This window comes from Musca autumnalis, unplaced genomic scaffold, assembly GCF_047663935.1.
Source record: "Musca autumnalis isolate F117 unplaced genomic scaffold, ASM4766393v1 scaffold_1, whole genome shotgun sequence".
Taxonomy (NCBI): domain Eukaryota; kingdom Metazoa; phylum Arthropoda; class Insecta; order Diptera; family Muscidae; genus Musca; species Musca autumnalis.
In genome coordinates, this window is record NW_027411644.1 from 146,152,672 (window position 1) to 146,179,289 (window position 26,618).

General features: G+C 33.5%; 1 protein-coding gene across 1 annotated transcript in view; it reads left to right on the top strand.

Annotated features, from left to right (window-relative positions):
* LOC141388752 (uncharacterized) overlaps positions 1-26,618 on the top strand; it is a 99,968-nt gene that overhangs the window by 18,674 nt on the left and 54,676 nt on the right. The window contains exon 4 of the mRNA XM_073958987.1: positions 13,330-13,425. Within this exon, the coding sequence (XP_073815088.1) occupies positions 13,330-13,425 (96 nt within the window). The remainder of the gene's footprint in view (positions 1-13,329; positions 13,426-26,618) is intronic.

Genomic DNA, 26,618 nt, shown 5'->3' on the forward strand with positions numbered 1-26,618 from the left:
GTAAATATATTTTATACAATATGAATATATTTTAGTTGATTGAAGTGTTTTAGTCACGATCTGATAAAATAGATCATAACAAATAATTTACGTGGAAGCTGTGTTGGTGGCAAGAAAATAGGTAAAAATGTGTTGAAGTAAACAAGTTTTTTTGTGTTCTTCCTTGATTTCTGGCCAAACCACGCCACATTCAAGGAAAGAAATAAAGAATACCCCTTGGGTAACATGGTTCTAATGTATGGTTTTTCGGTATAAACACTTCATCACACAAAAATTGATGCTGAAAATTCTAAGTTTTGATTTCGGCGTTTTTTGAATTTTTGTTATAATTAGAGGGCGCAAACAGATAATGACATAAACAATTTATGCGATTGTAGAACTCATGATTTCACGTCGTTTGATGTACATATATCTCATGAGTGTGCTCTGTACAGCTTCCTAGTAATAGGAGTCCAAAGTCGAAAATTTGGTGCGTAAATTTTCTTAAAAAACCTATGTTTTGGTTTTAAAAATTGCGACTGTGACACAAGTACCTTTGAACCCCGCGTGATTTTAGTTTTTCTACGCACCGGATCTAATGAGTCTTTCCGCGTCCGAATCCATCCACTAAATCGGCGGATATAGATACCTTGAAAATGTGAAAATCTGCAAAAATATATGTTGGCAATTCCGCGCATTGAACCGCGATTTTCTTTGAAAATTTATACATAAATGGAATCCTTTATACGCGATTATAATATTATAAATAAATTATAAAGATTCGTTAGTAATATTCGAATTTAACCCAAAATAGAATGTGGTGGCACATCCGCGGTTCTTGACGAATGTGTTTAACATTTGTTATATTGACGTATTTTTAATAGGCGGTCATTGAAATCGGATGCGCCTTACAAGCATATGCACATCGAAATATTTTTACCCACTTGTAGGTTTTTTGAATGGCAAGATGCAATTGACGGTACACTTTGACGGCTAAATGAAACATGGATAAAATCATACATATTGATAGAGATGCACTCGCTGTATCCGAAAAGTGCATGCGCCTCAACTGATTTTAAAGAATTCGCGAATTACACGCTTTTTAACTTTTGTGTTTTTTCATTGGTTGTTATTTCAATATTACTCTGTACTTCTTAATTCTATTGCTTATCACACAAAACAAATATACTTTCACGATGATACACTATTTTCCTTGAAGAAGGTTTAGCAAAATACTTCATGTTTTGTATGGAAATTTAGCGAAATAGTAGAATAACTCCCAAGAAATGTTCTCAAATTTTTCGTATTAAACCAAAAAATATTTTTTTGAAATAATGGTCCAACAATAAACTTTTGTCTTTTGTTGTTGCTGCAATATGCAATTTAAAAACCCAATCTATAAAATGTTTGTCTCACATTTTTCTGGACATTGTCTAGATTCTGTACGTATTTTTAATTTATTTTTTAGAGATTTTTATGGGCTCTGAGTTAGAATAAATAAAATTTACTCCTTCATTATTTTTTGATTTTCCGCGAAAATGAAAATAAATTTAGCAAATATTTAGGCGTCTACGGATAGATATTAAATGCAGTTACCGATTTACATTTTGGTATTACATACATTTTTGTATTACAACACAAAGGGAATTTTTAAATATTTTTTCTTTATAGATTTTACAGATTTGAAACCACGATTTTTTTCTTAACCCATGTACCAAAAATCGTGAATGTGCTAGCAAAAAACATTTTTAATTTTTTTCGATGGAATTGTAAAGGAGACTTGAAATTTACCATATAGAAACATCGTTGAACGCTTCTCCTTAGTTGTGAAATAAAACACACTTTCCTCAAAGTTGAAATCATCAGCGGGAAATCGGCATCTGGAATCAAATGATTATATAATGTAATAAATAGGTACATCCATATTTCAAATATACATATGTATGTATATGAAAAATGTATTGATGTAATTACCAATATTAAATGCAATTTCTTCCTTGTCCAATAAAGTATTTACATTCACCTATTTGATTCAAAAAAAAAAATCCAATTATAAAATGTATTGGGCATTTAATTTACTAAAAAGCACAATTTCTTTAGGAAAACACAAAACATTGATTTATTCACTCACTTTACCGTCTTTACTCAACGATTGTATTTAGAAAACTGAAGAAAAAAGAACAACATAATATCATTTTTTTCTTTTCCTCTTCGCTTGCTACGTTGGTTAACAACAACAAAGCACGAAACACAGCACCAAAGCTTCTGCGTCTCCTATTACACCATACACACAGCTCTTTATTAAAAAACAGCATTCCGCAGCCGCGAGAGCCCTGTTGTTACTTTCCTTGACAGAAATCCTCCCTCCATCCATAAAAAAATATGTTGTTACCCAAACAAATAAAATTGAGATATGTTACAAAATGTTGCAGACATATATTTGATTGGACACAAACGAATTATGTTTGGATCCAAACATATATTTGTTTGCAGCCGCTCCCAAACAAATATTTGTTTGGATCCAAACATATTTCTTCGTGTACGGACTAAAATAAGAATTACCTACTACTTTTAGGTGACAATAAATGTATTACAAAGGGGAAAGTAGTACTATAAAACTAATGGTTTTTTTTTTGCAAATTTTTGTAGTCGTCATGCATATTTATGACTTTTGCGGCTAATAATGGACTAACGGTATTAAATGTGATAAACTGCAATCATAAAAAAGTCGTCATGGAGGGTCTTCATACAGGTAAACTGCGCTTGAGACCATAATAACAATGAACAATGACGAATTGGCCACAGACAAGTATGCAAATAATGAATATTTGACTCAATATGTATTGTAGGATAATGCACCAATGCAAAACAGTCCGATTTTAGCTTTGAAAACATTAAAATACCTCTGGAAAGTTAGGAATAAAATAGACCCTCTCTCAATAGTATTGGAATGCCTTCATTTTTACTAAATGGATAGATATTACCCTCTGCTATGATAATAAATCTCAAAAAGTGCGCCAAATCCAGTAAATGCCATCAAATATGGAAATTAAACCCCTAATGGAAAAGCTAGAATACCGAATTTTTGGGTAGTATATTCTTTACCAAGCAAAAAATATGCAAAATCGGGTTCCCGGACATAATAATGATTGGGAAGACATCCCCACTGACATCATTAGGAAATATTTAATAGGCATTATTCTGAAAGTCAGTAGAAGGGATCCAGAAAGCTCAAACAAGTTCAATTATCAACATTCCAAAGGCCAGATCATGACATATTAATCTTATTTGTGTAAATTACTGATATAATATAAAACAAGTAAGAAAAGTCTATAGTCGGACGGAGCCGACCATGGGATACCCTATACCACTATCCCTGGACAATCGCTCTCCATGGAACTTCTTTTCAATGATTGTGAAAATTTAATTATCAAATATCAGAGATGTAATGTATAATACTTATGACCAAAACCAAAAAGTTACCTAGCATGACAAAGACATTTTTGCAGCAGGAAAGGAAAATTTAGTTCACGTAAAATGTAATGAAACCCACTTACGTAGTACTACTACTTCCGTTGTTTAACCGCTACGTTATTGAAATGTTTACCAATTTCACACAAAAGTTTCAGTCCATTTAACCCGCTAAGTATTATCTGATATTCACCTTGGTTCATAAACTCAAAATTTATTTAAAATTTTGCGGGTTATTATTTTGACCTACAGAGCCGCTACAAAATTGGTTAAAATTTTGTTTTTGGTTCATTTCATCCCCTGAACATTTCACGATCATCACCAAAAACTAATATTTTCTACTCTGGCCCTAACCCAACCACCTTAAAAAAATTCGTTACAATCGGTCTATAATTGCGGCCTTAAGCTTGTTTACAAATTTTAATGGACTGACACACATCGCTAAATCGCTTTATCTCGTCGAGATATGAATTTCGGCATACCAAATAAGGGACGAATATTTCGTGGTGTTACATAAACTTTTGGCGAGATAATATGTAGTATGGGATAAAAATGTGGTTCTCTACACGGAACCCATTATATATTAGGCAGTAGGCCCGTTATGTAGCAAACACTTTATTGCAATTTTCATCAGAGGAATGGTCAGTAGTTTTTTTTCCATATGTAGGCTACTTTGCGAAATATATATGTCCTCAAGGAATTAAAATATCGACCAAAAATAAATTTTTTATACAAAAGTAATGGTCCATTTCAACCGCTAAAGAATATCAGATCATCATTCAAAATTGTAGGCATCTTTTTCGACCTATACTCTTACGCGGTGCAAAATTTCGTGACTATTGATGTATAATTGCGACTTCTAGCGAGTTTATTATTACACTACAAACAAATAACGGAATATATTAGGCTGTAACTCTGTTATCTGATCATGCACACCAACATAATTGGCATCAATTGAAAGGTCAAACGTTCCACTTTCAAGTATATCTCACTTGTCCGGAATGTCACTTCCAGGAATTAAGATATAAGCTGTATATTAAAAATTTTCACAATTTTTACACAAAAGTTTTGGTCCATTTAACCCTCTAAATATTATCCGATCGCCATCTCAAATTGCAAGCTTCTCCTTTGTGATATACTCTTACCTTATTTAAAATTACCCCGCGTTGATCGGACTATTATTGAGACCTACAGAGCCGCTAGAAAATTGGATAAATATTATGTTTTTGGTCCATTTCAGCCGCTAAATATTTCACGATCATCGCCAATAAGAATAGGGATCTATTCTGATCTGAACCCGACCTCCATACAAAATTTCGTGACGATCGGTCCATAATTGCGGCCTGGAGCGTGTTTACAATTTATAATGGACAGACGGACGGACGGACGGACTGACGGACAGACACACATCTCAAAATCGCTTTATCTCGTCGAGATATGAAGATTGGTATACCACATTGGGGGTCTCCGACGAATATTTCGCGGTGTTACATGAATTTTTACCAAAACAAACTTATAATACCCTTTTCCACATTGTGGTATAGGGTATAAAAATAAACTAATAAATATTTCGGCCCAAAATCCTGATATCAACCCTTATAATGTTTTTGGGTCCATTTTAGGATAAAAACTCGAAAAAGATCCTTCAATGAAGGATCAGGATTTGCTAAAATAGGGAATCAGTACCCTTAGAGTGGCACATGCCGAGCCTTAATTTTGGGTTAACTAAGCTCATTAAAGCTCCAATAAATTTCCAATGTGAATAAACAACTTATTGAGAAACACTAATTTTGTAATTCTCCAAGAAAGCGTAAATTCGGTAATTTTTGCAATTCATTTATTGTCAACCCCATATAGTAGGTAATTCTTATTTTTGACCGTATTTATTATAAATCGCAAATAAAGTTTGCGTATTTTGACGGAATATTATTTTGAGAGCCAGTAGCAGGAGATTTGCACAATAACCCGTATAGTTTTTAAATAATTTGTTGCCATAAACGAACAATTCATTTTGTTGTCTAACTGTATTTAAAAACAAGTTAGAAAGTATCAGTCAGCTGTGCTGACAGAGATATACCCTCAACCTCGGACATAAAGAAGAGAAATAAGCATATTACTTCTGACGTGTATAGGAGGTTTTTGAGTTTTTGGGATATTTTTTCAGGAAATATGGACTTGCCCCGAAAAAAATTATACCGTCGTAATTAGGGCCGCATACACAAATGTTGCCACAAATTAAAAAAACGATCCCAGAGGAATCCTAAAACTGAACCCTTTCAAAATTTTGTGTGGGAGTTACCCGAGAGAGTGGTCGAATGTAGGTTATATTCGGACATCCGAGTCTTTAAGAAATAATACGATGCACAACGACCAAATTGGTTTCGCCTTTGGAGAGTTATAAGCCTCCAAAGGAGAAACCAATTTGGTTTAGTTGGGGCGGGCAGGCTTTTTTTGGAGCTTTAGCTCAGGTAGTATAAAACTGCTCCCGAAAAAAGTGCGCCGTCGTAACAGGGCTCGCAAGAAGAACTTGTTGCAAACATTTTTAAACGATCCGAGATGAGCTGTTGTACTGTACTTCCGATACCTATTTAGTTAGTAATCAAACTCTATACAAAGTTATGACCAATTCGGTAACTCCCTTCGAGAGTTATAGTGCGCACCACATTAGGGAACATTTTTGAACTTTGTTTGGGAAGTACCGGAAGGATTGGACCGATATGGCCTAGCTTCGAACTTGAATTAAGTTTGAACAACATATTACGATACCCAAAAATTTGAACCAAATCGGTTGATCGGTTCGAGAGTTCGAGAGGCAGACGGACGGATTGGCTAAATCAACTTCAAATTTTTTGAAACGGAGTTCATCCAAAGATGCTTGGGTTCTAAAACCATTATTTCGATAAATAACAATTTTGGTCGCATCAATGTGTGTATAGCCTCTATAGCCTAAATACTGAGGGTATAAAAATAGGGTGATAGGGCGATATTGTACTTCTGATACAACCATTGAGAGGCCGCAATTACCACAAAACAAAATAAAAACAAAACGTTCAACAATATGTAGGATTTTGCATTTATTTATATATGGTTGTGGGGGTTGTACCACGGTCCCTTCGCTTAGCTGTATAAAAAAACTTAGTACCTAAAATAGCGATAGCGGCTGATAGCGATATTGTACTTCTGATACAAGAATCAAGGCCGCGCAATTACCACAAAACAAAATAAAAACAATACCTTGAACAATACCTAGGATTTCGTGTTTATTTAAATATCGTTGTGGAGGTTGTACCACGGTCCCTTCACTTAGCTGTACAAAAAAGCTTAGTACCTATTCTCAGCCCTACAGACCGTACACACAAAATTTGATCGAATTCAGTCAAACTGATTAGGAGGAATATTTGATCGAAGACTGTGGCATTCAAAACCTGTCTGTTGTTGCCATTGACAATATTTATATCGCTCATTTACTCAAAGAGTGACACATCTCAAAAAATACAGTTTCGAGAAAAACGCGTTTTAAGTTGGCGACTGAAATTTAACTTCTTAACTTAAAAGATGTGCTAAATTTCTGTGCAAGATCAAGCATGATTCGAATTGTTTTAGTGCTTCATAAACTCAAAAAACTTTTGTGTTGAATTAGATATAAGCATGCAAATTTTACACAAGATACAGTAGAAGTCGTAGAAAAAATAGAAAATGCTAACTCAGAAAACACATTTTTTGAGTTAAGCCACTGTTTGAGTAAATGGACGATATCATATTATCTGTAAATTTGAAAAAAAAAATTAGATGATTTCGCAACTCGCTGCGGCATTCATTTTCAGCCTCCTAGCACTTTATTGCAGCTTAATCCAACGTTTAGAGAATTTCTTTTATCAGAGCTCATAAAAACTTCACTTGAAGGAACATTTGGTGTCAACATACCACAAAAATGAATGTCAAAATGCCGATATTTATATACCCATTTGTTATGAAATAAACAACATGTAAGATATCCTCACACAAAGGGTTCAATATAGCGGACCTATGTTATCGAATGTCCATGTTTTCAATAGAGATATGTACTTGAATTAAATAAAATATCTAAAGACTATTTTAAATATTTCCGTATATGTATGTAAGTATGATTGTATAAACTACATAGCTTCCTGCATAACAAACGTTGTTGTGTTTTTGGACAATTTACAGTTTATGTGGAAGACGAACATCATCTGTGACTGTAATTTAACATCTTCATTGACTGATACCTCCTATGCAGCAAATGGATGTTTTTAGTAGACAAGACAAATAGTTACAATTGTTTGTTGAAATCTGCTGACAGTCGTCGATGCTTTGTTTGAGTGGTGTGTATTTTCTGTTGAGAACTGATCAATTGTCACAGTATTTCGTATTAAAATATAAAATTAACAAAAATCTATGTTAACCTATGATATGTTGATGAATGACTAACTTACTTTTTGATTCACCTATGGCCCAATGAAAATGCCTAAGCCGGCAAATTGAATTTTTTTGACTGTCCACAGCACAATGCATGATTGCATCATGGTTTACAGCGTATTGTGTTAACAAGTAGTATATTGCCCAATTTTTAATAATTTTATGAGAAAAATTTCACCGGAAATAATGACACTGCTGTCAAAATGACCACAGATCTTTTGGATACAATTTTATTATTATTATTATTATTATTATTATTATTTTATACTTATTAGCGTATTCCATCAGGAACATAAACTATTTACATAGAATCTCCATCTTACTCTATGCGATACAATATATCTTAACTCATTAAATGATTTTCCGGTTTCATTAAGTTCATTAAGTATGGTTCTTTCCAAGGTTGTTTTTGGCCGTCCTCTACTGCGAGTACCCTGAGGATTTCAACTCAGTGTTTCATAGCATATATCATGACAAGGCTTACGGGGTGTGTAGCCGATCCAGTTGTATTTACGTAGTTTTATTTGTGAGTTCATATCTTCTTGTGGCGCCAGTTGTAGAAGGTCTTCATTTGAAATTGAAGATATCTTTTGGTGAATACTTGAAGTTTATTTTTAATATTTTTGTTCACTTCCAAATATTTTTAGGATGCAGTATGCGCTTCTGTATTATTAGATACTAAAATGCAAAAAATGTTTGTCAAAATCTTCGCTAAAATTCTATAAATGTAAAGGAATATAGGAAAATGATTGATATGATGAATATATGTTAAATTTCAAATTTCTTTTACAATCCCATTGAAAAACATTGTTTGCGACCACATCCGCGATTTTCGGTACATGGGTTAAGAAAAATCAAATTTGTTCGCGTTTACAAAATTGGATGCTGGCCATAAAGGTTATGGTGGTTTTTCTTCGCTTATAAAGATAAAATTCCCGATTGGTTGTACGTAATTAGAAAATATGTATTTAAATCGATATCTTTGTGTCGATACTTAAGTGTTTCTAATATTTGTTTTTATTTTCGCGAAAAAATCAAAAAAAAAAAAAAAAAAAAAAAATTAAAAAATATTGGACTACATTTTTGTATTCCGACTTAGAGTCCATAAATATCTCTAAAAATAAATTAAAAAAAACGTACACAATCTAGACAACGCGTAGAAAACTGTAAGACCAGAATTATAAAGATTCGGTGTATTTCATGCTTATTAAAGCAACAACAAAAGAATAACATTATTTCAAAAATATTTTTTGGGTTTAATACGGAAAATTTCGCTTCGTTACAAAGACTGAAGTACTTTGCTCAAAACTTCTTCAATGAAAATAGTTTGCCATCATGAAAGTTTAGTTGCTTACCGTGACAAGCAATAGAATTAAGAAATCGGGAGCTATATTGAAACTACAGCCAAAGAAAAAACAAGTGAGCAAAGGCTACACGCAGAAAAATTTATGTTAGAAATATGTTTGGATCCAAACAAATATATGTTTGGGACCGGTTGCAAACAAATATATGTTTGGATGCAAACATAATATGTTTGGGTCCAAACAAATATATGTTTGCAACATTTTGTAACATATCTCAATTTGATATGTTTGTGTAAAACATACTTTTTATGTTAGAACATTTTTTTCATGGGTGGAGAGAGGATGTTTGTCAACGAGAGTAATAACAGTGCTTTTGCGGCTGTGGAATGCTGCTTTATAATAAAGAGTTGTGTGTATTGTATAATAGAAGACGTAGAAGCGAAGAAGGTGGCTTTGGTGGCATGTATGCGTCAAACTCGTGTGTTTCTTGTTTTGTTGTTGTTAACCAACGAAGAAGAAAAGAAGAAATGATATGAACTATATTTTTTTCTTTCTTCAGTGTTTTAGTTGCCTTTGTAGAGTCAAGACGGTAAAGTGAGTGAATAAATCAGTGTTTTGTGTTTTCTTAAAGAAATTGTGTTTTTAGTATATTAAATGCCCAATACATTTTATAATTGAATCGGAAAGTTGAATGGAATTATTTTATTGGAAAAGGAAGAAATCGCATTTAATATTGGTAATTACATACATACTTATGTATATCTGAAATATGGCATATCCATATTTATTTATTACATTATATAATCATTTGATTCTAGATGCCGATTCCCCGCTGATGATTTCAGCTAAGAGGACAATTTGTTTTATTTCACAACTAAGGAGAAGCGTTCAACTACGTTTCTATATACAGTCTGTCGCAAAAGTTAGTATACACCATTGAAACCAAAATGTATTAGGGATAAATATCACTATAACTTATTGAAAACAACAAACAATTAGTTTTATTTGATAGATAAGAAGGTTGTCTTCCGTAATAACAATTAAAAGTGCGCAATATTTGCATACAATAGCAAATGTACGGTTCGAATAATAAAAATACCAAAATTTAAGTCGCAAAAGTTAGTATACAACGGAGAATCCTCGTGGAAGTGTGTAAAAAATTCTTGATATTTTTGAACAAAATGAAACTAAATCTGTACTTAAGATCATAAAGAGTATATTAATTGGTTTTAATGGCAGTTATAGTACTTATAGTGACAAGTCCAGCGTACACTGGATCGTAAAATCCACAAAAATTGGTCATCTACAAATACAACAACTGTAGCGACAAAATTCTGGGTGTTATGGCCTGTTTATGAATTCTAAAGCCATGAAATGCTCAGAAAAGCTCTAAAGTTTCAATATGGGGTGATCTTGATCGAGTTTCGACTTGTCCTGTTTGGAAGGAAATCCATACTTTTGAGGCCATTGTCCTTTTGAAACATGTAATAATCCTTAATCCTTACACATAAGGACTTTCCTTTTGAGTTAATTTTCTCACAAAGGTTGCCCCTTTTCATATTCCCACCAAAAGTAAATAGTAGGAGAACCTCAAGGTCCGTTTTAAGCCCTACAGTTATACGGCCTTACCGACCTTTTAGCAGTATCGGACATGCTTCTCATGTCCCTAGTGTCTAATGTACTACTAATGTCTAATGAACTACTTCTAACTGATCCATTCAGTTGTATTTTAGTCCTAAGTGAAGCGAACACAGCTTTTCATAACGTTTTTACAGAATCCATGCGTTATAACAGCACAGAAAGCTCTGTATTAAAATTTTAAATTAGCTATCATTTCCTTCTGTGGTGGTGGAGTATCACTGTAGAGCTTACACCATAACTTGAGGTTCTCCTACTATTTATTTTTGGTGGGAATCTGAAAAGGGACATAATTTGTGAGAAAATTAACTGAAAAGGAACGTCCTTATGTGTAAGGATTAAGGATTATTACATGTTTCAAAAGGACAACGGCATCAAAACTATGGGTTTCCTTCAAGAAATACCCGTTTCTTCAAAATGGACAAGTCGAAACTCGATCATGATCACCCCATATTGAAACTTTAGAGCTTTTCTGAGCATTTCATGGCTTTAAAATTCATAAACAGGACATAACGCCCGGAATTTTGTCGCTACAGTTGTTGTATTTGTAGATGACCAATTTTTGTGGATTTTACGATCCAGTGTATGTTGGACTTGTCACTATAGGTACTATAACTGCCATTAAAACCAATTAATATACTCTTTATGATCTTAAGTACAGATTTAGTTTCATTTTGTTCAAAAATATCAAGAATTTTTTGCACAGTTCCACGAGGTTTCTCCGTTGTATACTAACTTTTGCGACATAAATTTTGGTCTTTTTGGGATTCGAACCGTACATTTGCTAATGTATGCAAATATTGCGCACTTTTACTTGTTATTACAGATGACAACCTTCTTATCTATCAAATAAAATTAATTGTTTGTTGTTTTCAATAAGTTATAGTGATATTTATCACCAATACATTTTGGTTTCGACGGTGTATACTAACTTTTGCGACAGACTGTATTTTTCCTTTTTAAAAGTGTGACTACAAATTATTTCAATCAGTTTTTCTTTTATTAAAGTGTTATGTATTTCTTTGGAATTTTGTATGTACCTATGTGTTTGTTGTTCTTTTGCCTTTCAATAAAAAACCTCAACATTTGTGTGTATACTATAGAGATAGCCAGTGAGCTCTTACTGAGAGCAAGTGAGCACACATTTTAAAGTGTTTTACATTGAATTTTACGCTCAATTGCTCTCAGTAAGCGCCCACTGGTGCGTGTGTTTGTTTTTTTTTGTGCCTTTTGGGTTTGTATTTTTTTTGCACCCAAACATATAAAATGTTTGCACCCAAACATAAAATTGTTTCCACCCAAACATATCTTTGTTTGCACCCAAACATATATATCTTTGCACCCAAACATAAATATCTTTGCACCCAAACATATATATGTTTGCACCCAAACATATATTTATTTCCACCCAAACATATATTATGTTTGGGACTGTTGCAAACATATATATGTTTGCTGCAAAATATGTTTGGGACATATGTTAGAGAGGCCGATTTTTTTTTTGCGTGTATAGTCGGGAATATGGAATATGTCCAACACCCAATCAATACTGGGATATTCGTCATTTCAACGCAAATAAAATAGGTACGCAAGCCTACTTTCCATCATCGTATAGGTATATTTTCTTCTTCCATTTGTAGGCTTTGCTTTTGGAATACCCCTATTAGATATTAGCACAAGAATAATGTCTGATTTAGACTATTCATATTCATCCTCCAATGCATTTAATAAATCTAGTGCAAATCTGACGGCATTTAGATATACCTTTTGCTGGATTTAAGTGGCAGTCAGTTGATGTTTGTTTACAGTACATTGCATTATTTTGCCATCGACACTATAGAGGTTTGAGGATCTCTAAACAAATATGGAAACTTAAAACAAATATTAAATAACTCTTTATTCAATTATTTTCGATTTCCTTCTTCTAATTTCTGTTCTTGTTGTTTGCCAATCGCATTTGACACTTAGCAAAAGTTGCGTGGGAATACCTTTTCTAGCAACATGTTGTAAAAAACAAAGTAGTATACGATTTAGCAAATAAATCCTGATAATGCGCTACATCCGGTTAATGAACTCATATCTAAATTCTGACTCCTGAATATTATCTAACCATTATCAAAATCAATAGCCTTCGTCCTCTCTGGGACCCCCATTAACCCTCAAAATTTCGTTAAGATCCGATCAAAATTGCGACCTGAAGCGTGGCTACATGGCAAAACGGGATGCATTATCGACCATTGCGATATTTCCGTTACGATACGCCAAACTACTTTTCACTGATTTAAATGTGAAGTTTTCCACTTTCATATCGGGTTTTGCTTTTGGGGGGCATTGAGGGAAAAAAAACGTTGCGAAATCGAGCTACGTGGTTGTAACTTTTGTAACACGCGTGGTCAATTTTTTGGACCACGGCGGTTTCAAATTGAACACAAAAGTGCACAAATTGACAACGATACGTGGTCAATATTTAATATCTGACTACGACTGTGCTCAACTTCAGCACCGATGTGCTCGAATCGAGCACGGTACGTGGTCAATTGTTTTATCTGACAACGACTGTGCTCAATTTGAGCACCGATGTGCTCGAGCATGGATCGTGGTCAATTCATTTTATTATTATTTTCGTGCTGAAAGTAAAATGACGCATTGAAAATTAAATTGATTAAAAATGGAAAATATTCAAGAAAATTATACAGAAGAGCAGCAAAATATCGTTGCTGAGTTAGTAGAGATCAATGGTAATATTATGATGAAGCCGGAGGAATCCTATCAGATTAAAATGGTAATTATAAAATACGTGATAAATATAGTTAGTTTTTAATGTTTGCTTAATGTAGGACAAGAGTTTCCCGAAGTTGATAAATCACTTGGCAATTCATTAAAAGCTTCCTCAATAAGAGAATGTGACAAATGGGATCAGTCCGTGAAAAATGGAAAAGATCTTTCAAAATACGGGAAAAAGAATTCTTGATTTTAAATAGCCATACATTTCTTATGGAATATCCGTTGTTTTCCGACGCAAGGGCGTCAGAATTAGAGTGTATTCATAAGCTATTTATTTGTTATTAAATAGGTTTTGTTTAGTCAGCATTGTTTTCGATATTATATAACCTCAGAAAGATTATCTCTTACTTTCAAAATGGGACCAATTTAAGAAGAAAATTCACACTCTGCGCAAATGTTTTGTCGGCAAGTAGCTTACACGCAGAGAAAAAATATTGTTGCAACAATCATATTCTAAGAACAAAATAGTGTATTTTAAAATTCTTAAAATATGTATTGTTGGCGCAACAATATATTTTGTGTCATCATGTTTCCTAATAAAAAATATATGGTTGAAACAACAATATATATTTTCAGATTTTTAAAATACACTTTTTATATTCTTAGAATATGATTGTTCCAACAATATCTCTTCTCTGTGTGTAGGTAAGTGGTAATCCCATGAATCAGATTTCAAAATAATTATGACTATTATTTTTAATATTTTCATTGCAGATGCTGAAGGTTATATATGCAATAATGTTTAATGCGGTATTACCATCACCGGCTTGATTTAAGTGCGGAGACGGTAAACTTAACAGGAAAGCTTTGTATTGCATCTACCGACAATTAATGATTAGCAGACATCGGATTTTTGCATATTTTTGGAAATTATTATACAAATACTTCGATTATTAAACAATAGAAGTTGAAGTTTTGTACGTATTATTGACTATTTTGAATATGGCATCGAATTTGTATCATTGAAACGATATAATCTATATATATATAAAAAAGGATGATGTTAGTTACTACGCTTATAACTCAAGAACGGCTGAACAGATTTTGACAATTCGTACCAATTCGGAATCGACTCATGGCAGAAAAGGATAAAACCTAAAAAAAAACGCGAAAATCTGCGAAAAATGTGCAAAAATATTTTTTGAAAAAAGTCAAATTTTCTACACATTTTTATCGAGCTTTTGCGTTTGGAGTATACCGTGACACATTTTTGGACAGATTTTGGCGAAAATTTTACATGCACCAACAGCGAATGACATTTTTGTGTTTCTATTATGTCAATTTTTGAAAGTTCTGGATATACTTTTTTTACAATCTTTTTGAATAAATTAATTAAAAAACAATTTGCTTTCTGCTGTATCCAAACTATTCTTTATGCAAGTTAACAGCGAAAATTAAAGGTGACATTAGTCCAAAAAGGATATTAGTTGTTTCAGCGGTGTAAACATTATCTAATCGATTTCAAAAAGCAAAGAGATTTCGCTGCTTATTGTTTTGTCGTGAAATAGTTTTTAACCGTACGCAATGAAAATTAGGCAGGATCTCATGTGTTTGTAAAATGAATGTCTTGGCAGAACGCAGAGCGGGAAGGCCAAGACTTCATTGGAATGAGTTTAAAATTGGAATGAATGAAATCAAGAAACAGAAGGGGTTGGAATTCTATTCTTAGTGCAGCTTATGCGAAATGTTTTGTACCACAAGTAAGTAACCACGAAGATTTTTATTCACATAAATATTTAACTATAATTTACTTATGTATGTCGTTAACTTTCCTGTCGCAATCACAATGCCGGGAGTCAGAACTTCAACGTTCAAATCTACACCAAAGCTCTGGAAGAAATGCTCCAAATGGCGGTTTGAATGGAGATTTATTACGTTTGCATAACTGACTACTTACTGCTCACACTCTTCTGTTTGAATTCTGCCAGTTTATTGGGACAACTACTGGATTATACAGCTTCAGTGGACAATTTAATTATGACATTTGCGATTCTCTAACACATTTTTTGAGTTACCGACAAAAATCGTCAAAATTAAAATGCTTATAAATTCGGTAATTAACGATATTTTTCGGTAAGTTAGCGACCAAGAGAAAGTAGTGGTAAAGTTCTATCGATAGCAACAGTGTTGTCAACTTTTATTTTAACTTTTCATTCATAATTTTGCGTTTTAATTTTACCGACATTTGTCGTTAACTCAAAAAATGAGTTAGAGAATCGGACTACAGGCATAAGTTTGACTTTAAATTCTCATGTTCCATTATACAAAATCTTTGATTCTAAACGGCACTAGGGTGACATACGTCCAAAATAGAAATGACCGTAGAAGTTGCTTCATCTAAAATAGCGACCACCCATCTTGAATATTACCAATTCACTCACGCTTTATTAAAATTAAAACACAAGTTCGATATAAAATTAAACCATACAAAATCTCAGCGTTTATTTATTTCGATATTGCAAATGGATTCATTAAGTTTCCGAAAAATATTCATAATTTAATCTTAACGAAAAGGGACCCATCCTTTTATGAAATCCCGGACCCAATAGCTACCCATATTAGCAACAACTGCTTGAGTTTGCTTTAAGCGGATAAATGAACTCTATCGAACGGGAATATTAATTTGCATCAACTGTGCAACTAATTTTAACAAATTTAAATCGTACATGCAAATAAATAGCAAGACTGTCCGTATAAATATGAGTTTCCGAATGTAGAAAATTGTCTAACCACATCTATGATGCGATAAACCTAACCAGTTACCAAAACGATCGTCTCTTAGAGACTGATTGTGATACACATCTCTTAGCTAGATACCATTTTTTTAATAAAAACTATTTAGTTCATATGGCTCAATTAAGTACATTAATTAAAATCTGATGAATAATAACTTCGCATAATTGGGCAAAAATTAAATACAAGTTCAGCGTCAAAGATTCTAAATCGTCTTTCAACCCAGCGTGATAGTAATCTTAATAATGTTTGATTTTATATCACCAATTGCATGTAGAATTCGGCAGATCGCATATAACAGGGAATTTGTACACCACAAAGTCAGGAAGAAATTTAGACGAAAAATGAATGTGCTCACCACAAAATGATCGGACTTATCTCTTCAAATCGGACTAACTTTTCTGAAAAAGTTCCAAACTGAGCACTTGAATCACGGCATTACCTGCATTTAATAATCGCTCATATTTAATAATCGCTCATACCGCGTTGAAATTCAGTTAATTATTATATTATAGCATTGAAAACGCTAAAAGTTGTCTCAATTTTATCTCAACCAAAAAGGATCCCATCTTCCGAACCTTTCTGAAAACCATCGATTGTGAAACGAACATGCCCGTGATGATATAACTTTGCTTCAACATTTTTAATTTACACCTGGAAATGCATTATTTACTCAAAAAATGCATCTTAACCTTAATTTACATTAAGCACCTTCACTAGAGGTAATTGTAAGTTTACAAGAGAGAGTCGAGGAAAACGGAAACACTTTACCTCTTAATACCCTTTCTCTCCGACAGACTGACAATTCACACAAGTAAAATTGCTTAGTGTAAAGATTCTAAATCAACCTAAATTGTTCAAAGCAAAAAATTATTTGCACTTGGTCTCGGATACCCTGCAACGTGATAGCAATAACTGTATTATATGTCTGAACAAAAGTCATCAAGTTCAATACCTAACAGACTGCGAGACGAAGTTCGCCGGGTTCTCTAGTTCTATAAAAAAACGTAGTTACAATTGGTTAAAATTTCAAAAATATGCAAAAATCCGATGTCTAATGATTAGATACACCACATTGATGCAGTCATAGGAAGATATTACAATGCTGGATTAACTAAACAGCCATTTCTAATTGTGGAGGGTTTGTCTGTTGCTGACATTAAAGGGTTTTATATATTTTTAAATATTTTTTTTTTAACATTTTTCAAACATTAGCTTTAAAATATCATAATACGTGCCATCTTTCATGGATTTTTATTCTATTTTTTATGATATCAATACTGAGTATGATATAAAATCGGCTAATGTGACATCACTTATTAACTTTTGTACCAATATGTTAAATTGAATTAAATATGTACATTTGCTTTCGTTGCCGTAAAAAAATTAAAAAAGCAAATTATCCTACCACCGTTTTCATTTATATCTTACTTTAAATTATTTGAAATTTTTAAACAGTAGGTCCCATATCATTAGACAGCGGAATCCTATGCAAATGCATATATGGTTAAAAATGTGGTAGAGGTAATCACATTACATTACAAAAACTCGTTTTATAACAAAATAAAACGAATTATTCTGGACCTAATTTTTTGCATATTTATACATATTTGCATAAAATGAACATATGCAAAACCATATGCAAGGATTTGTGGCCTAAATATCCCACCGAATTGACTGAAATTTTGTATTCAGTCTTCGTTGAGGGTATACAACTTTCGACCTGAAATTTATCGGTATAGGTCCACGTCTTCATATAGCTCCCATCGAACAGTACCTCCAGATATCCGGTATTTTGAAGGTTGTGGCCTCACTGAAATGGTTGACATTTGGTATTAAGTCTTCGTTGGGGATATAAAACTTTCGACGAGAAATTTGTCGGATAGGTCCACGTCTTCATATAGCTCCCATAGAACAGTACCTACCGATTTTCTGTGTTTTGAAGGTTATAGTATCAATATCCCTCCGAAATGGCTGAAATTTGGTACTAAGTCTTCGTTGGGGGTACTAAACTTTCCACCTGAAATTTATCGGTATAGGCATAGGCCTTCAGATAGCTCCCCATTTTCGACAGAAAAAATTTACACTGAAACATTTTAGAAGATATTATTGAATTATTATTGCATACGAAAATATGTAAAATAAATAAATTTTGCATACGCAAAAAAATAATATTTGCATATGCCTAATTTATACATTTTGCATATATTTGCATATGTGATATATTTCGATTGGAATTTAATCAGAAGCCAAAAAAAAGCCCATTCCCAAAATGTGACAAAAATAGGGGTTGCATAAAATTCCGTGTCTACATATCATTGACATGTTTGTGGAACAATTATATATTATACATATCTAATCTTCTTCTTTATTTGCCAATCCGTGTTCGGATGTTAGCGATCATACAATTATAATGCAGTGTTACATAATTTAACTTAACTAATTGTTAATATTATAGTACAATTAAATATGTTCTATTCAATTATCGAAAGGCTTCGGTTTCTGGAGGCATTTAAAAGAATTCGTTCGTTTTGCACACCCGTCCATTCTTTAATGTTACTTATCCATGTTGTTTCTTTTCTTCCTCTGGGTCTTTTTCCTTCGATATTGGTCTGTATAATGGCTTGGAGTAGCTTATATTTTTCATTTCACATTAAATGGCCCAAATAGGCAGTTTTTCTGGTTTGTATCATACGTGTGACTTGAAGTTCGGTATTCATGCGTCTAAGCACTTCTTCATTTGAGATACGTTCAGTCCAACGAATTTTTAAAATGCGGCGATATATCCACATTTCAAACGAATTTAATCTTTTCTGATCTGTTACTTTTACCGTCCAGGTTTCGGCTGAGTATAGTAGTACTGGCCATATGTAACATTTAATAAAGCGCATTTTTGTTGTTAGGCTTATATCATGACTGGTAAGCGTTTTTTTATATTTAAAAAATGAATTTCGTGCCATTTCAATTCTGCACTTGATTTCTTTCGACATATCCCACTGATCATTAATCTGGACTCCCAGGTATTTAAACGTTTTAACTCTTTCTATTTCGGTATTGCTTATTAACATAGGTGCAGTTGTTTCCACAGACTTTCTGCTCACAATCATATATTTGGTCTTTTTTATGTTAATACGTAATCCATATATTTCGCTTGTTTTCACAAGTACATCTAATAATCGTTGTAGCCCCGCAAAACTGCTTGCCAGTAACGTAGTATCGTCGGCGTATGGATGTTATTAATTAGCGTATTGTTTATAGCAATACCAATGTTCTTTCTAGCAATGGATTCTACGAATATTTGTTCTGAATATATGTTGAATAGAAGGGGAGACAAAACACATCCTTGTCTTACACCCTTTGAAATTTGAACATTGTCTGTTAATTCACCATCTACATTAATATTTGCTACTTGATTCCAGTATAAATTTTTAATGCATCTTATATCCCATTCGTCTAGCCCAATAGAAGTCAAGATATTCATCAGTTTATCATGTTTCACCGTATCAAATGCTTTCTCATAATCCACGAAGCAAATAAATACGTCTTTTTGAACTTCTCGACATTTTTGTATTAATACGTTAAGTCCAAGTAGTGCTTCTCGCGTTCCCATACCTTCATTGAATCCAAATTGCGTCTGCCCCATGTGTGCCTCACATAGTGGGTATATTCTTTTGTGTATTATTTCATATCTAATAAATATTCTTAAATTGGAAAATTGGCGTCGTTTAGCCCCTTCTGCTACATCTTTAAATTTTGTACAATTGGACAAGTAATACGCTAGGGCTCTACGCAAATCCACATACAGATATTGTTTTTTATAACGCAAATCGAAACAGCGCAAATCGAGGCAACGCAAATCGAGGTATTAGTGTACTAAATGAACACATAGTTCGAAGAATAAAACACTGTGTCCAGTTACTTGCTTCACTCTATGATATCTGTTGTGGGTTGTATCAAAGGAATACTTTTCGAATGCTGTTTGTTTCGCAATGTCTTTGTTATTTTTTGCTTCCAACTTATTTATCTTTGATTTCTATGCATAGTTTATGTAAAGTTTCTTTGCGGTTCTGCTTGTTGTTGTTTTCTCCCAATATGCATTTTAATAACAAGGAAATATGCAATCAGAATCGAATTCGACAAAGGACGGACTAAAAATGTTCGAAATGTATTACGATTGTTAGATAACGGTAATACTTTTCCGTCCCTTATGATTGAAAAGTTAAAAAATGTAGCAGTGCAGAAGTTTGTTTTTTTTTTGAATTTTTCAATTTCAGAGATATTTAATATGAAGAGTAGTAATATTTAATGAGTGTTAATTGGTTAGTATTCGAAACAGTATTTCATAATTGTTGTTTCGATGTTTTGTTGGTAAAAGTGAGTATTGAATTTATTAGCTATCCTCACATTAGGAAGAGTAAAGTTGATTTTTGATTTGACCAAAAACCATCATCACAATTTAAACAAGTCGGGCGGGGCCGACTTTATAATACCCTACGCCACTACGATTTCAATATAATTTGGCAAAATTGTCCATCATATTTTGCAAAATTGGACAGACATAGTGTGTTTGATGCGTCAAATATATGAAATCGTGTGAAAATAGATATGTGAGCTACATATATCCAAATCTGCAGTGGAATTCTGTATTTTTTTGCCGTTATCGACAAAAATTGGAGATATTCGGTAATTATCTTTAATTATCTTCTTTTTAATCTTTTTTTTTAGAATTTTTCAATTTCAGAGATATTTAATATGAAGAGTAGTGATATTTAATGAGTTTTAATTGGTTAGTATTCGAAACAGTATTTCATAATTGTTGTTTCGATGTTTTGTTTGTTGAATTAGAGCTATCCTCACATTAGGAAGAGTAAAGTTGATTTTTGATTTGGCCAAAAACCATCATCACAATCTAAACAAGTCGGGCGGGGCCGACTTTATGATACCCTACTCCACTACGATTTCAATATAATTTGGCAAAATTGTCCATCATATTTTGCAAAATTGGACAGACATAGTGTTTGTTGCTAGATTGATGCTTCAAATATATGAAATCGTGTGAAAATAGATATGTGAGCTACATATATCCAAATCTGCAGTGGAATTCTGTATTTTTTTGCCGTTATCGACAAAAATTGGAGATATTCGGTAACTTGCAGACAAATTTCTTTAATTATCGAAATTATAAACAAATACAAATTTCCAGTTATCGATAATTGTCGGTAATTCTGTCGTTAACTAGTTATAGAATCGCACTACTACTACGCCAAAATAATTTGTTGAACTTATTTTTAGACCGAATTCCGTCACATTTTCCTAATTTCATCAAAACAAGAAACGAGCGTTTTTGGTACATCAAATATATGTATATGTGCAAATCTGAACCGATTTTAACACCAAATTCCCTTACATTTTGATAATCTCATCTAAATTGTACAGATATATCGTGTTTGGTGCATCCAATACCTCAAATCGGTTGAATAAGTATGTATATGACAGCTAAACCAAATCTCGACCGATTTCAACAAAATTGGGCAAACTTATTTCTAGACCAAATTATTTATTCCTTTTTACTTTAATGCGGAACATAGGGTCACAACAAAATTATTCCATTTTAATCTATTTAATGCTAAAGGTTTGATTTCGCTCCAACTACGTCCAATACCCGCTGCTTCTGCCTCAACAGACCTTCTCCAGGTATTTGAAGGTCTACCTCTCCTGCGGTTACCTTGCGGATTACACTTAAGTGCTTGTCTGGCAATGTCGTCTCTATCCTTCCATTTCCATTTTCGTATCGTTGTTTCAAGGCTAACCAGTTCCTGTTTACAGTGCCCTCAGACCATCGTCGTGTGATACATAAACATTTTTTGATGAATCAACATGAGACGACAACACAAATGTACTTTTTTCGATTAGAGCGCGGTCTATTCTCGTCTGTAAACATAAAGGGAACAGCTGTTTTGTTCGTTGTTTACATTTTTAGGTTATGTCATACAAAAAAAAAAAACATAACCACGTGTGATAGCAAAAATCATAAGCTGTATGCAAAATGACAATTTTGTTGTACATATGAATTTGCATGTGAATATACAAGCTACATGCGTAACATGCGTAAAAAACAGATGGTCTGATGGCACCTTTAGTTTCCCTGGTTGCCAAATGGAATTTCACAAAATGTATATCACTCTACAGGGGGTAACGAAAATGTGGGAAACCATATAATATAATAATAGATGAGTTAGACATTTTCTTGTGGTCTGGCTTTTTCAGTACAGGTCAACGTATTGATATAGCCCATAAATGAGCGGTACCTCCCGATTTTCGGTATTTTAATAGTTTTAGACTCATTATCACACCGAAATGACTTAAAATATTTATTAAGTCTTCTATGGGGCTATAAAACTTTTCCCCAGAAATTTGTCAACACTCATAAAACGGTACCGCCTAATTTTCGGTATTTTCAGAAATGGGTAAAATTCAGTGTATAGAAATATGAAACAGTTAAGCAGGGAATTGTCGATATAGACCCACGTTTTTATATAGCCCCCATAGAAACTACTTCCGATTTTCAGCATTTTTATAGTTTTAGCCACATTATCTAATCGAAATGGCTGAAATTTTGTACACTCATACCTCGATTTGCGTTAATAATTGGTTCCGACAAACTTCAACGCAAATCGAAACACATGTTTCCACGTGTTTGTGTGAAGAAATTGTTAATTGGTTCCAAAATTGTTTTTTAGAATTTTTTCCCTAAATTTTGCTCTAAAAATTCAAGCGTATGTGGTTGTTAACATTTAATGTTACAAATGCTATATCAATTATTATTATTGTAAAAAGAATATCAAAATCAGTGTTTTTACGAAAAACTTAACTAAAATATAAAAAAAGCATCCCTATAAAATTATTTATTCACTAAACAATCGTCACATTATGCGAATGATTTATAACATTTTATTTATCTGAGAAAAGCTGTTTTAATTTTGGTCGAATCGTTTTTTGGTAAAAATATTAATTGCATCTCCCATAGCTTATTTTGGATTACAGCTACTATTTCCTGAATCGTTGTCCACAAACATTTCAATTGCTTTGGTTATAATTTGATTAGTTTCTGATATTTGAGAGAATTTCAAAACTATTTTTCTGCGGTAATTAGACGCTAGTGATTGTCCCTCTAATGCATGTTATCGTGTGACGTTAAGAACCCATGAATGTCCTCTTCACGATATTCAAAGCCAAATATATTATTTTTTATATAACGCAAATAGAATCTGTAACGCAAATCGAAACAAAATCTATAATTTGTTTGTTAACGCAAATCGAAACAACGCAAATCGAGGTATTAGTTTATTTATTCTTCGTAGGGTGTACAAAACATACACGCTGATAATGGTCGGTACAGATCCACATTCCTTCCATAGCCCCATGGATTCCTCCTCTCTATTTTCGTTTCGAAATAGCTGAAATTTTGTGTTTAGTTTTTGATAGCGAGTTCTCAGATTGGAAGGTAAACGATACCGGCCGAATTTGGCGCCGGTTTTAATTGTTTGGTATTATTTGGTATTTCTTAACATCGGAACTCTAGTTCGTATGATTGTTATTAATTACAATGATTATAATAACAGTCATGCGCACTGTGTTTCCAATGTTAAGAAATAAAAACAATGTTATAGTAAGTTTACATTTACGAAATCCATTCGATTTCAACTGTCAATTCCATTGCTTAAACGTCAAATGAAATGCAATGGATTTCAAATGAGTTTTCATTTGACGTAAACGCAAAGGAATTGACAGTTGAAATCGAGTGGATTTAGTAAATGTAAACCAATCATTAATATATAAAAGAGCTTAGTGATGACTAAGTGAGTGAGTGACTCACAGATCATTGCCCAAACGAAACCGCTGAAGCTGGAAGCTTGAAATATTGAATGTGGATTGTTGTTGGTGTGTAGGAGAGAGATAAGGTTAGGTTTTTGGATATTCGAACTAGAAGGGTACGAAAATTACTAAAAGGTGCTAAATTTGGTACCAATTATGTATTACACAGCAAAAAAATTCTTACCAAATAATAGATTTTTATAGTACTTATTGGTAGTCGTAACTACTTAAAAACACCCTAATAACCTATTATTTTATCAAGGGCATGTCGCACTGAATAGCTAGTTATTCTACGACCACTAGAATAACTGGTTATTTTATGGCCACTGGAAGTAGAAAAATAAGCAAGAAAACATATTTATGTTTTTATACCCTACACCACTATGTGGGGAGGGTATTATAAGTTGGTTTTGGCCAAAAAGTTTGTAACGCATCGAAATAATGGTCGTAGACCCATACTTGTATATACCAAAATGAATGTCTCGACGAGCTGAGTCGATCTGACTATGTGTGTCCGTCCGTCTGTCCGTCTGTCTGTCCATCTAAACCTTGTAATCACGCTACAGGTCGCAATTTTGATCGGATCGTCACGAAATTTTGGATGTTGATGGGGGTCCCGGAGGGGAAGAAGCCTATTGATTTTGGTGATGGTCGGATAATATTTAGGGGTCGGAAAGGGCAAAAAACTTAGGTGGATAAAAAGACAACGTTTTTTTCCAAAGCGAATATCTCAGCTTCTATATGGGGTATACCAAAAGCAAAACCTGATAATAAAAGCAGAAAATATCAACGTTCTAATGATGTAAAGTAGGTGCTCGTAGGTGATCAAACAACGAAGATATCACAATAGTAGCAAATAAAACCCCAATTTTCATTTTTGCGATTTTAATCATATTGACGAATATCACAGCTTTGGTTGAAAATTTTCCAAAAGCAAAGCCTGACTATTAAATTAGAAGATCCCGCCTTTACAATGATGCAAACTAGGTCGGCGTAGGTAACCAAATAACGGAGATATCGCAATAGTCGGTAATACATCCCATTTTTCTATTTTTTTGGAAATCACACTACTGGTCGCAATTTTGATCGGATCGTCACGAAAATTTGAGGGTTAATGGGAGTCTCACAGATGAAGAAGCCTGTTGATTTTGATGATGGTCGCATAATATTCAGGGGTCGGAATGGGCAAACACTTATTTGGAGAAAGGTCAACGTTTTATTTCAAAGCCAATATCTCTGTTTCTTTAAGAGGTATATCAAAAGCAAAACCTGGCAAGGAAAGTAGAAAATATCACCTTTCCAGCGATGTAAATTGGGTTGTCGTAGGTGGTCAAATAGCAGAGATATGGCAATAGTCGATAATGCATCCCATTTTCCGATTATTTTGTAATCACGCCACGGGTTGCAATTTTGATCGGATCGTCACGAAATTTTAAGGGTTAATGGGGGTCCCACAGAGGAAGAAGCCTACTGATGTTAATGATGGTCGGATAATATTTAGGGGTCGGAATGGGCTAAAACTTATTTGTAGAAAAGGTCTACGTTTTATTTCAAAGCCAATATCTCTGTTTCTTTAAGAGGTATATCAAAAGCAAAACCTGACTAGAAAAGTAGAAAATATCACCTTTACAACGATGTAAATTAGGTTGTCGTAGGTGGTCAAACAACAGAGATATCGCAATAGTCGGTAATGCATCCCATTTTCCGATTTGTTTGTAATCACGCTACAGGTCGCAATTTTGATCGGATCGACACGAATTTTTTGGGAGTTGATGCGGGTCCCACAGAGGAAGAAGCCTATTGATTTTGGTGATAGTCGGATAATACTTAGGGGTCGGAATGGGGAAAAACTCATTTGGAGACAAATTCAAAGTTTTATTCTTTGTGAATATATTGGCTTCTAGTAGGGGTATTCCAACGGCAAAACCTGTCAATGGAAGAAGAATATATTACCTTTACATTGGTGTAAAGCAGGTTGGCGAAGGTGGTCAAACAAGGGAGATACCACAATAGTCGGTAATGCATCCAATTCTTCCATTTTTTGCAATCAAGCTACAGGTCGTAATTTTGATCGGATGGTCACGAAAGTTTGGTTGCTTATGGGGGTCCCAGAGAGAAAGAGGCATATTATTGTTGGAGGTAGTCGGATTATATTCCCTAAAAGAAATGTTTACCAGTGAAAAGCTTATGCACAGGGATAGTGGTGTAGGGTATCACATGGTCGGCCCCGTCCCGACTATAGCATTTGCTCACTTGTTTATTTTTAGAACTGTTGAGGTGGGAATTTGTTTTCATTTCTACACACTTCATATTTTTATTTTATTTTGCACTCTACGGGATTTGATCATGCGAACATCTAATTTGTAGCCGAACACACTAGACCACGCAAATGAACAT